Raw genomic sequence first — 14092 nt, forward strand, 5'->3', positions numbered from 1 at the left:
CTTTTTCAATGCAAATTGCATCAGCTGAAAGGGGGGGGGGAAGCTGATGATTAAAGGGATCAGAGCATGTTCAGTGAGTGTCAGGATCCAAAAGCTTATCTGCTGTGCTTTCTGTCCTGAGTACTGGATAACCAGAAACAAAACACAAAAGAGAGCCATCAACCTTGCATCTCTCTATCTTTTTGTGAGAGATTGATTCTCAGGGGCCTCAGGGTGGCTCCTGTTAGAAATATAACATTTCATCACATGCATTGCTTCTCAGCCGTCTGATAGATGAAGAGTGTGTTGCAACCCAGAATCAGAACCAAACAGATGTGTTGGGGCTCCTCCAGATGGGCGGCCTATTGAGCATTCATCCTGATCTGCTTGCATTAAGTTGATGCAGTCAGGCGACATCCAGTCTGGATTGAGCATGTGTTCTGATTTGTTTGCAGGAAGGTTATCTGACAACGAGCACCTGATCCCATTTTGCTGGTGTGGAGTTTATACATGTTCCCATTAACCATTCATTCATCCCACACCTTTTGGTGCATTTCGCTGTCACTTTCCTAACAGACTCAGAGAATCATAGAGTTGGAAGGGACTACAAGGGTCATCTTGTCCAACCCCCTGCAATGCAGGAATCTGCAAACAGTCTGGTTTTTTTATTTTTATTTTTTTAAGTGGATTTGTTGTGCCACAGCTCACAGAGCCCTTTAACCCACTTTAATTACACAAAGCTAAATTTCTGATATGTGTTCGAATCACTCCTGCAAAATACTGGCCGTTAACATGTAGGTGGCTGGTTTGCATTTTTAAATACTCTTCCCAGGGAGGCATGTCTGGTGCTATCTTTATCCAGTTTCAGCCTGCAGCCAAAGATTTTTCTCCTTCTCCAGGCTTTCAGCCCTTGATTTGAAAGGTGGTCTCTTTTAGTGGGGAGGGACTCCTGCCTTTTATCTCTATAAGGGTATTTTTAGTTTTTAGGATTTTGTCCTTAATCGTTTTTAATGTAAGTCGCTTTGGGTCTCACGGTGAGAAAAGTGACTGACAAATATTATTATCTGGTCCATTAGGGCAAATGTGACACTGCCCCCACCCTATCTCAGTCTACCCCCTCAAGCAGCCCCCACCTGTCTGCCTTCTTTCTTAACAACCAGTCCAGTGGGGGGCCCTTTCTGTCAACTTCCTCCTGTTCAGTCTCCGTGTTGCCCATGCAGAACTCAGCAGGGAGGAAGATGGAGACAAAACTAGAAAGAGTTGGCTGGCTGTCATGGGCTCTGGCTCCACCTAACTGTGAGCTCCCTGCTCTCTCTTCCACTGGTCCTAATGGGCACAAGCTACTACTGCCACACATTTCTAGACAAATTGCTTTTCTGAGCACACCTCCTGATTGGGGCATGGGCAGCAGTCTAGGGTGAGCCGAGGGCCATGGCAGAAGTCAGTGAGGAGTCAGAATGAAGTGCTGGATCAGAGAACCACAGGGCAAAGCAGGTGGTATGTTCAAGGATCAAGCCTGTGACCCAAAGAATGACAAAAGACAAAGGGACACACCAGGGCTAAGAAAGACCTTGCTTCAGCAAGGCTGAGCTAGGACAGGAAGCCCCTTTTATGTTCCTTCCTATCCAAGAGGGACTCAATACCTAGCCGCGGTGAGCTGGAGCCAGTCCAGGGCCTGAGGGACTGTCACTGAGAAGGCCTGCACCTGCAGCTCAAAGATTCACCACATAGGGGCACTGCACAGAGATTTGGCAGTTCCTGAGCAGAGCTCACACAGAGACACAATGGGCAGACTCCTCTGAGTGGGTGAGGAGGATAATTCTGCTGGCCCCGTGCCTTAGATGTGACTGGATTGTCCAATCATACCAACTGCAAAGATACAGGAGAAATGCCAGGCTGCTCTCAGCAGAAACAAACTGAGAAGAGCCTAAGGTGGCACACCATGGAGAGACACAACAGGCAGCCTCCTATGAAGAGGTTCTGCTGTGTCTCCATGCGTTGGGAAGGCTCAAATGGACCAAGTATAGCCAAAGTAAAGATGCAGCAGAATGACTAAGAGTCGGCAGAGGATGAGAAGAAGGCTGCAAAACTAGAACAGTGACTCATGCAGAGACGCAATGGGGAAGGTTTTCTGTGAATGAGTGCCCTGGACTCAGAGACCTGGATATTGATTGAACTAACTTATTTACAGTGGTGCACTAGAAGTCCTGTCCTGGCACACAGGCATGATAAAGCCTAGTAAACTATTATTGTTGTTGTTTTTATTTAAAATAACGATATCCATGCTTGGGGGGGAGGGGGAATGGTAGAAAGAAAAAAATGAAAGAATGAGTCATTCCTGCCACCTTTAGCTCTGGTCCCTGACAAATTACTCCCATTTGAATGTGGCACTTGACACCCTGGCTCTAACCAGTGCACTGTGCTGCTGCAGAAAGTGGATAGCCCAAACAATCTGATGCCAAACTCACTTAGATATTTGAATTCTCTCAAACCAACACAGCTGCCTTGCTGAGCTTTATATGCACAAGAATCCATCAGCACCAGAGGATGTATTTGCTATTACTGTATTCCTGCATCAATATCCTATTTCTCAAGCTAGTTCAGTTGATTATGATCCACGGTGTTTCACTGGACGGGGTGGGGAGGGGGTGCGGGAGGAAGAGAAGCAATATCACAGCCATAAAAGAAACAATGAATTACCTGGAAGACTCTCTGCCTTATCTGCCAATATCCCTGAGCCAAGGCGCAATAATGAGAAATAGAAAAGTGGGGTGAGGGGTAAAAGAAAAGTTTGACTTAACTAATAAGTTACTAGTCATCTGGCTAAGTTCATTTCACAGGCAGCTCTTCAGGGCCGGAGGAGAATCTTGCTCCTTTGACAGCAGCCGCTGAAGGGGTGTGGAGGAAATGAAGAAGTTCCAAAGGAGACAGGATCGTTATTACAGTTTATAGCTGGAGGAATTAAAAAGGGGAGGTGTCTCTCACCATCCTCCTGCTTATGTCCAGGAAAGGTGATCAGGGCTGCCAGCCCTCCTCCTGTATAAAAACCCAGGACAGGTCTGGGATCATGTATACAGGGATCTATGCTGGTACATCTTTACAGCCCATCTGGAAAAGAGATCATGGGATTCCTGAATTTCCTAGTTCTGCTCTCACTGTATTTTGCTGCAGTCGCTTCAGAGGGTGAGTCCTTTATCCATTTTCCTCAAGGATGCTAAGCACAGCTTCTTTTTCAGCTTACAAATCTGATTTTTGGAAGACCCCGGCAATCTGATGGTATCATTGGCTGCTGGCTATATTTTATTTTTAATCTACTATGCTGCTATATGTTTATCTGTCTTTCATCTCTACATGCTCTTAATTCTCCTAAGGATGTGAAACAGTTTCTAATAGGGTTGATTTGTTTTTAAACAACGGGGCTCCAGGGATATTATTTTGCAAAGATGCAGTTGAAAGAGTGTGGCTCGACTTCCATTTCACTCACACCGTCTGATGCATGCCCATACGTGTAGTTGATTTATGTTTCCTGTCACTGAATTTGTGCAGTGAAAATATGTGCTCTATCAGATCAAGAAGAGAAAGGCTTTATTTATGCTCTTGATTCCTTTCCCCCCAACCCCACAAATGGCAAACGGATGCCTTCAGTTTATAAAAGACTAAAAGTCTGCATTGGTGAGCCTTTTCAGCGGCAGATGACCTGCTTTACGTGCAGATGTTCCCAGGTTCAATCCCTGGCATATCCCATTAAAAAGGAAGCAGGTGATGGGACCCCGGAGAGGGATGCTTCCAAGCCAGAGCAGATGATTCTGGGCAAGACAGACAAAGTCTGATGGTGCCTCTCCAGACTGTCACTGTTTTGTGGAAGGGATTCAAACAATCATAAATTTTAGGGGAATCTATTATTTTCTTTCCTAAATCTTAGCCATTTTCATTGGTGTAATATATCACCATTGAAATCTTAGCCATTTTCATTGGTGTAATATATCACCATTTTCATTGGTGTAAGATCTTAGCCATTTTCATTGGTGTAATATATCATCTATACATCATTTTCATGTAATTCTCTCTTAATAATATGCAATCTGTAAATTTTATATCAGCTTTCCACAGTATTTCCCAACTTTCAAATTGAATGTTGTGTCCCACATCCTGGGCCCATTTAATCATAACTGATTTAACTTCTTCATCTTTAGTTTCCCATTCTAATAAAATACTATATGCTTTTTAAAGCAACTTAACATTCTCTTCCACTATTTCTTTTTGAAATCTGGAGACTATATATGGTAACTAAACCCCTTTTTATTATCGTCCTTAAAAATCTCATTTAGTTGCCTATGGTGTAACCAACTTTGTAAATAATCTTTCAACTCGCCGTACTCCTTTAATTTGAGTTTACCTTCATCCTCTGTTAATAAATCTCTTTATGTCAACCAACTAACTTTTTTGGTCGACTTAAGTGAAAATGCTTCAGTAGGTGACAGCCACCATGGTGTTTTCTGTTCTAACAAGTCTTTATAATTTCCCCACACTCTTATCAGTGACTTTCTTATTATATGGTTTGAAAAAGCAAATGATTTATGGGAAGAAGTGTATACATACCCTGCAAGCAAATCAGGATGAATTCATGATAAATTCATGTTGTTGTAAATGAATTGGAATGAATGGTTAATAGTGACCAGATGTTATCTAATTCCCATGTGAGCTTTGTGCAAGGAAATCAGGATAAATGCTCAGTAAACCAGGTTTCTCAGAGAAGCCCTGAGTTGGTGTAGAGGCAGCTTCCTGTGTTACTAAGAATTTAGTCAGCTTTTATATTCTCTCACAGAGCTGCTTGATGTTCAAGAATGCGGGTGTGCATTTTATCACGTCTGCAGGCCTCCCTTGTGGGTGCTAAATTTTTCACAATCAAATTGTATCCTATTCATTTCCTTAATATATCATCAGCTATAACTATGGTTAAAAAACAACAACATCCCCTTAATATCAGATTGGAAATTAAAGGTGGGATAAAGTAGCTAGGATAAAATGAACAAATATTCAAATAACCTGAGAAAGAAGACAAGAAGATAATAAGATAATTGTGATATGGAGCATTTTTTATATATATAACATAGTGGGAGAGGAAAATACAATATTTCATGTGTTTTTAGGCAGAATTGGGCTATAATGTGTATAGGATCCCTTGATTTGATGGTTTCCCTCCAGAGGCAATTTCTGACTTGTTTTCACTCCCATCTCCCCTTTCTCTCCTGTTTTCCCTTATAAAGTTTTATTAGGTTGTATCTTAGCATTAGTCATACTCATAGAAGATCCTCTGAAATTAATGAGCAGCTAACTCAGCTCTATTCATTTCAGTGGGTCTACGAATTTGTGTATGACTGAATTTTGCAAAAAACAACAACCCAACACCTTACTTTTGTATTCTATTATTTTGCAGAAATGTAATGATTGATGCCAAATCTTCAAAAACAAAACTGAGGCTGTAACTGTAATTTGAGGCAGTGACAGAGCTCATGTGTTCATACAGCATAACAATATTATGTAGAAAATGCTCAGGGAGTTTTAATGCTAAAGGGTGATATCCAACACTACTCAGAGTAGATTAATTGAAATCAATGGATTGAATGTCAGGACTTCCCTACCCCGTCTCATGCAACCTGAAAACCCCCCGGCCTCTAAATTTCACTTACCGGTAAAACAGCTGGCAAACTTTTCAGAACGTAAGTTAAAATTTGTCTTATTGCACAGAAGACTTGACAAAATGGCCATGTCTGAACTATGTCACAGTGTGATCCTGTGCATGTCTACTGAGAAGTAAGCCCCACTGAATTCAACGGTACTTTGTTGTTGTTCAGTCGTTCAGTCGTGTCCGACTCTTCATGACCCCATGGACCAGAGCACGCCAGGCACGCCTATCCTTCACTGCCTCTCGCAGTTTGGCCAAACTCATGTTAGTAGCTTCGAGAACACTGTCCAACCATCTCATCCTCTGTCGTCCCCTTCTCCTTGTGCCCTCCATCTATCCCAACATCAGGGTCTTTTCCAGGGAGTCTTCTCTTCTCATGAGGTGGCCAAAGTACTGGAGCCTCAACTTCAGGATCTGCCCTTCCAGTGAGCACTCAGGGCTGATTTCTTTAAGAATGGATAGGTTTGATCTTCTTGCAGTCCATGGGACTCTCAAGAGTCTCGGTAAACTTGTAGAAATATGAAAAACCAAGCTTCAAACCACAATCTTATGCAGTTTACTTGTGTGTATGCTGTGGGGGGGTGTTGTTTGTTTTAATTTCTTATCTTGAAATAACAGCATTGTTCAGAAAAATGCAAACGTGTTTGGGGATGGGTTTTTTGGCTACGGAAAAATAGCTCCCACATAAATATCCTATCTTGTTGTCAATATTAGCTTGGCAGAGATACAATAAAAATAAAAATAAAAAATCTCCCAAGAAATATTAAACAAAAGCTGCAGGAAGACATGGAATGCTGGTGTGATCCAGAGCTGGGGGGGGGGGGCACAGAATCAGAGGGGCATGGGTTCAAATTTCACCTTTGCCTTGCATCAGCAGCTTCAAATTTCCCGTGCAAAATGCTCTTGTCTGTGGGAAAGCAACAGTGCTAAATTTATTGATTGATTTTAATCATGCACACGCTGCTTTTTAAAATAAACATATCCCCCAAAGCAGTACTCAAAATCTGAAGAAGAAGGAGGAGGAGGAGGAGGAGGAGGAGGAGGAGGAGGAGGAGGAGGAGGAGAAGAAGAAGAAGAAGAAGAAGAAGAAGAAGAAGAAGAAGAAGAAGAAGAAGAAGAAGAAGAAGAAGCACTCACTTAAAAAAGAAAATCAATCACGTCTCAAAAAGTAAAAGCATATCAGGATAACTATCAAGTAAGACAGCATGAAAAGCACAGATATAAATCAAGTACGACAGTTATGTTAGCATCCCTGATACAGAGGTAGATGCATTCAGAAGCCGCAACCTGCCAGTCCTCAAAAATATCCCCAAACTTCAGAAATATCTAATATTCCCCCAAACACCCAGATAAGAACTTAACATGAGCCGGCTGGATTATGCCAAAGCCCATCTATTCCAGTATCCTGCAGTGTCTACATCATACATATTCATCTTTTTCCTCTATCCATGCAAGTGTTGCTTTTCAATTGATCTTAAGGACGAGCAACATTTATAACAAGAGCTAAAGATTCCCACTTTCACATCAGGAAATAGCTTGTGCCGAGTACACCACAGACTTCTCTAAAACTCTATCAAACCTCCACATCAAAGCAAGGGAATGGGGGTGGGTTTGCAGGAAAGAAGAGAACAGTGACATTTCCCCCTTTGTTTTTTAATGCTTCCATCTTTGGCAAAGGCCGTAAAAAAATAAAAAAATAAAGAAACCCTCGATGGATGAACCTTGTCATTCAACCATTAGAGATATAAGCAAACATTAACTAGCAAACATTAAGAAAGGTTGTAGAAAGCCACTGACAGCCTGGGGAAAGCTCATAGACCGAGAGAACAGATTCTGTGCTCACCTTCAGAACGCACAACCCATAGTAGGGAGATTGCGGTTTGGCATAGGTTGGATACATGCAAAAATTTAAAGCACATGGCTTCCCCCAAGGAATCCTGGGAATCGTAGTTTGTGAAGGGTGCTGGGAATTGCAGGTATGTGGGGGGTAAACTACAGTTACCAGCATTCTTTGGGGGAAATTCATGTGCCTTAAATGTATGGTGGTGCGGATATGACCAGGTTTTAATTTCCCCACCTCCAGGTAAAAAAGGATCTCAGATATTTGGTATGACGGACATGTGCCATGCACAGTATCAGCCTGTCTGAGGAAAGCCAAAAGCTTGCAGGAGCTCAAAGGGGGGACAATTCCAAATCATGAGGCAAACGGAAGGTATGATGTAAAAACAGGAAGTCTAATTTTAATTGCAGGCAGCACAGAAGGTCAACATCCCAGAAGCTGTCAGACTCCAACTCCCATCAGTCCCAGTGAGCAGGACAGTTAAGTCCAGTCAAAGGCAGGAGCCTGGAACAGAGCAACGGGAGCTCACCCCGTCGTGGGGATTTGAACTGCCAAACTTCCGATCGGCAAGCCCAAGAGGCTCGGTGGTTTAGACCACAGCACCACCTCAATGGTCAAGGCTGAAGGGAGCCAGAGTCCAACAATATATGGGGGGGGCACAGATTAGAGGCTCAGATTAGGTCTAAAGAGACCCTCACCCATGAAGTTCACTGGGCAGTGTCTCTCCCAGTCAGGGTCACTTCTTATTGACTTGCTGATTCTCAGGCAAACCTACCTCACAGGGTTGTCCTGAGGATTGTGCATGTCAGGGCTGAGGGAAGCCATTATGGATGTTGTCACACTACATCTCCCATCATCCCTAGCCATTGGCCACACATCAGGAGGGACACAGGGTTACCCAGCCCTGCTGCAAATCATATCACTGATCTGGGAGGAGCCCATATCCATAAGGACATCGGAAGGACTTCCCTTTTGTCTGTCCTGAATCTCTTGCCAGTCAAGATGCACTGAAGGACCCTGAGTTCGAAACCCCTCCCCCATGAGGAGGAAGGGCAGCTTAGAAAAGCAACAAATAAATAACTAAACCAATAAATAAATATTACACACACACTCTCTGCCCCCTCCCTCTTGCACCACATAAAATAATCTTAACATATTTCCTCAAAATATACAGGATTTTGTTTGTTTTGTTTGCAGTTTAATCTTGATCACTCTGCTTGACCTTTCTTGCAGGGTTGTTATGAGGATAAAACAGAGAGGGCAAAAACTATGCCACTTCAAGCTCTTTGAGATATTATTATTATTATTATTATTATTATTATTATTATTATTCAATGTATTCATAAACAGGCCTCACTTCAACTGATCCATACTGGCTCCAGTTCACTCCAAAAATACGGTAACGGAGTGGGAATTTTATACCAGTAGGGCAATCACATCCTATTCAAGGAAGTGGAACTGAGGTGCTGATAAACTCTCTCCTCATCTTCCGCCTGGGCACTCTGTCCATGCTCAGAAATGCATGCCCCAATCTCCACCACCGGGTGATGAAAAGAGATTGCAGCTAGCAGGATTCAACTCTGTCCACATCTGTCCACAACAAAAAGCACTGAATCAGGAAGGTGAGCCTCTTAAACTAACAAAGCATGTTGAGAGAGAGAGAGAGAGAGAAGATAATAATCCATAGCCCTGTCACGTCCACAAGGCACTGTCAGTTTAAAGTCCGCCTGGTATTCCCTCCTATTGAGTTTTTCTTTTGTTTCTTTTAAGTATAGTTAATGAGTGAGCAAGGTTTCCTCTGACCCCCACATCCCGTACCAAGCACAGGCTTGACCTTATTTTGTTCTCTTCATGTTAACAAGCAGGAGTTTTTCAAAGTAAGAAGTGCTGAGTTGGGACTCAAGGGCCGATAGCTTTGCATTCACTTACTCTGACACATACGTTTTCCAACTGTCCCTGTTTATCATGGACAGGCCCTCCTTTCTCATTCCTGCCCCCTGGTAAACTGCTGTCCCCATTTCTTTGGGCCTGTCAGGAATGCCTTCTTCAAATGTGCTTCCTCGGATTTTGCTAGAACTGTCATTCTTCAAGGCTCAGCTCCTTCCCCACAGGCGATGTTAAATCTCAAGAGTGGGTAATGGATGCATCTTGCCCCTAAAGGAGATATATGTACCCACATTGCACCATCAGAATGGGACTGTTGGGGAAGAAGTCAAGTGCCCCACACAGCAGGAGCAGCAGGAGGGACCCAAAATGCAATTCTGGTGTCGTCCGGGTAGGTCTTTAGGACAGAAGTCAAGGGCCTTGCTCTGCAAAACGAACAGGAGCATAGGAAAACAAAATTAAAAAATTCCTTCCAGTAGCACCTTAGAGAACAACTAAGTTTGTACCAGCTTTCGTGTGCATGCACACTTCTTCAGATACACTGAAGGAACATAGGAAGCTGCCTTATACTGATTCAGATCACTGGCCCATCTAGTTCAATACTGTCTTCACTGACTGGCAGCAGCTCTCCAGAGTTTCAGGAAGGCACTCTCTCCCAGTCCAACTAGAGATGCTGACGATTGAACCTGAGACCTTCTACATGCAAAGCAGATGCTCTACCACTGAGCTGTGGGCAGGCTGCCTACATTTTGAAGAATCTGATGTAGTACTTGACTGACAGAGGAATGGAGAGATAAGGATCTGGCCCAGTGGCTGGATCCAAACTCCTTCCCCACCCCTACTTTATATTCCCTGCTTTCAATTCAGTGTTTGCTTATCAGTTTCTGGAAGGCTCTGAATATGGTTCCATCAATCATTTCCAGAAGCTCCCACCATGTGTTTTTAGCCTTAAGGAAGGTGTTATAACCACACCCACACTGAACATTTTGCTTGCCCATTTCGGTCCCCTTCACCACAGTCAGACCAAGGGGAAAGAAATGGGGGAGTCCCCCATTAAGACCAAAGCAAAGGCAGGAAAGGGGTTAGGGTTGATCTGACAAGGCAGAAGAAAATGGATGAGTCAACAGGAGACCAACAGAGAAGGAAGGTTGTTGGTCTTGCTGCATGCACACAAATGTCCATGCCAACCATAATTTATTTATTTTTGGCCACCTTCGTTTAGAGAAACCGTACAATGTAGAGAAGCCAGTCAATATTTTGAAGCTGTGCTGAGATACCTCTGGTCCATGGATGCAATTAAGCCCACTAGGCTGTTTTGGATGAAGCATGCCTATATTTCCCTTGCCTAACATTTCCCTTGCCTAACATCACAAGGTGGCGCTGTGAGTCAAACCACATAATGTCTTGTAAATCTAATTGGTAATGGATTTATTAGACCCGCCCCCTCAAGGAAGGTACTCAAAAGCATATGCATGGATCTACTATGAAATTGCCCCATAAGGGGATGAATTAATTGGCTCTGTGATATATTTCATATTTCTTCCATGAATTATTTGTTGATTTTATGCTCATCACCACCAATAAATAAATCAGACCATTTGTACTGGCTCCCCAAGGCTTAAGGAAGGCATTTTCCTCATCGACTGCTATGTGATCCTTTTACCTGGAGATTCTGGGGATTGAACCTGGGCTCTGCACCACTGCGCTATGGGGCCCAAGAAAAATGGATGCAGAGCCAGGTGGCATTGAGGGGAAGTTTCAGGGCCATTGGAGGAATTTGAACCTGGGTCACCCTTTTCAAGATTCAAGCTATTGCCTTTCCCATGTAGTGAGGTATAAACTGGGGTTGGTTTTTTTTGTTTTCTTTTCATGATAAAAGAACTCAGGGTAAGGTTGGAGTGAGTGACATGTCAACCAGTGGATTTAATTTGCGGCCAGTTCAAGATTGACAAAAATAAAAACTCCTTCCCATATAACACTCCATTCGCTTGCAGAACTCCCAGCCACAAGATGCAGTGATCTTGTTTCGACAGCTTTCGAATGAAGTGTGTTACTCGCCATGATACCTAAAGCAAACCTCCCTGATTAGAGACAATCAACCCCTAAGGACCAGATGCTGGGAACAATCATTGCTGGCGGGAGGTCACGCTTTCATGAGCTTCAGGGAATTTGGCTGCTTTTGTGATAGTTAAGGTACAGCCTTCTCCCTTTTTTCTCCCATGGATTTTTTTTTTTAAAGAAATGCATGCAACTACAAAAATAACCCAATAGATTTTCCATCCATTTACATGACATAGTGCAGTATGACAGGCCCCTGCCCTGAAGACCTTGCAATCTAAAATGGAAAGAAAGCACTAGATCTGATGCAGGAAGGCACACTGGAGTTTTTCGCAACCATTCCTTACGGAACCCCTCCGTAGGCACAGAAACTTTAATCATCAACTTTAACATCATCAAGTCAATTGCCAAAGAAGCTTAAGCTCCATCTCCCATGATGACTTCTCTGTGTGGTGCTGGGGAGGCTCCTGCTGGCTTTGTTTAAGCACCCACAGGAAAGAATGCCATAGGACCAGTTGCCTTTGCCACAGTTTGGGAGAAGGTGCCCTCTTAAACCTAAAAGCAAACTGTCCCCCAGGGAGGAACTCGCCTTTTGCCTGAATTTGTTTATTGTTTCATTTAAAGCTAGCTTGGCTTCCTCCTTCAAGTGAGAAGGGGGGGGGGACCACAAACAAATAAAACCTCAAACAGGAGCTTACTGTGCCAGAGGCATCCTATTGATTAGAAGTAGGGGTCAGCAAACTTTTTCAGCAGGGGGCCGGTCCATTGTCCCTCAGACCTTGTGGGGGGGGGGCAGACTATATTTCGGGGGGAAAATATGAACGAATTCCTATGCCCCACAAATAACCCAGAGGTGTATTTTAAATAAAAGAACACATTCTACTCATGTAAAAACACGCTGATTCCCGGACCGTCTGTGGGCCGCAATTAGAAGGCTATTGGGCCAAATCCGGCCCCCGGGCCTTAGTTTGGGGACCCTTGGATTAGAGAATGTCAAGAGGTAACTCTTTGCACAAGTCAAAACAAAATTAAAAATTAAAAAAAATTCCTTCCAGTAGCACCTTAGAGACCAACTACGGTAAGTTTGTTCTTGGTATGAACTTTCTTTTTTTTTTCTTTTTTTCTTTTTTAATTAAACTTTATTCATCTTAAAAATTGCACAGTTACACAAAAATACAACAAATACAAAAGAAAAATAAATAAAAATAAAAAATAAAAAATAAAATTCCAGCATTTCATATTCCAAACAAGAAAAAACAAACAAATAGAAAACATAAAGAAAGAAAATAGCTGTATGAATTGGCTTGAAGAAGTATCTGAAGAAGTGTGCATGCACACGAAAGCTCATACCAAGAACAAACTTAGTTGGTCTCTAAGGTGCTACTGGAAGGAATTTTTTTATTTTTTATTTTGTTTTGACTATGGCAGACCAACACAGCTACCTACCTGTAACTGGAAATCTTTGCACAAGTGGAAGGGATGTGATCTCTCTCACACACTCACTGCCTATAGCATGCGAATGCTAATGGTGTAGTATTTTATTTGCTCTGCATACAGCAGCACTTTTCAGGTAGGCAGAAAGACAACTAAAGGGGGGGAAAAGAGAGAGTGCTTATAAACACGGATAACAACTCTAAATCCCTAGATTAAGATGATTGTCAGTGCTTTGCACTGGGCTTTCCAAGCATGGCCAGCCAGCTGGTTCTCTGCTCCAAGTCTGCTTTAAAGATCCCAGGAGCGGTGGGTGATGAAGGATGGTGCCTTGAACTGGATTGGCTCTGCCAGTGTGCTAGGCCAAAAGTGGGGTTGCAGATACAGTATTGCTGCTCTGTCGGGTAATGGCCACTGCTTGCAAAGTGCTGTGCATTCTTCTTGAATAATGTGATTTCAAATTGTGGGGGAGGGTGAAACAGGTCACCTGATGATGTCATTGAGACCTCATGTGGCTGACAGATGGGTGGTCCTGCCCACCCATCAAACATCAATTCCTGTCCATCCAAACTAGCATGGCCAATGGTGAGGAATGATGGGAACTGGCTTTGCTGGCTAGAGTTAATGGAAGATTAAGCCTGCATTCTCCACATCCTTGCCCAACAAGTCTCCAGGATCAAGATGGGGACAGCAACCTGTCGTACAAACCTGTGGGGACAGGATGCTAGACTAGATGGGCCGTTGGCCTGACCCATCTTTTGTTCCTATGAGCACTACTTTGGGCGTGGGAAAGATGCGACAATTCTTTACCACTGAAGCATTAACAAAATTAAGTTCCGTCTTGTTAAATGGATATAGGTGTGTCTTTTGCCAATGAGCAATTTGTAGGCAAGAGGAATTTAAAGTGCCACGTTGAAAGGACAGAAACACAACAAGCTTTGTAGTTTAAAAGAGTTATTATTTGTGGGGTTGTGTTTGATGAGACCAATATGCCTGGGAACATAACTCTGCCCTTAAAATGAACTCCACCATTTGAAGCTCTCAAAAGGATCCAGAGTGTCACTACTGCAACCCAATAGTGTTTCCATACTTCAAAAGCTGCAATGCCAAACATTTTAGAGGAGGATGGGGGAAAGACCCCTGCCTTAAACCCCAGGGAGATGCTGCCAATCAGAATTAGATGGACTGTTAGCCACTTAAATAACACAGATGGG

General features: G+C 43.1%; 1 protein-coding gene across 1 annotated transcript in view; it reads left to right on the plus strand.

Moving 5' to 3' along the window:
* Positions 1-2775: 2775 nt before the first annotated feature.
* The window catches only part of CA4 (carbonic anhydrase 4), a 28924-nt gene continuing 17607 nt past the window's right edge, over positions 2776-14092 (plus strand). The window contains exon 1 of the mRNA XM_033172127.1: positions 2776-3162. Within this exon, the coding sequence (XP_033028018.1) occupies positions 3063-3162 (100 nt within the window). The 5' untranslated portion in view covers positions 2776-3062. The remainder of the gene's footprint in view (positions 3163-14092) is intronic.

Source organism: Lacerta agilis, chromosome 15, assembly GCF_009819535.1.
Source record: "Lacerta agilis isolate rLacAgi1 chromosome 15, rLacAgi1.pri, whole genome shotgun sequence".
NCBI classification, from domain to species: Eukaryota; Metazoa; Chordata; class Lepidosauria; order Squamata; family Lacertidae; genus Lacerta; species Lacerta agilis.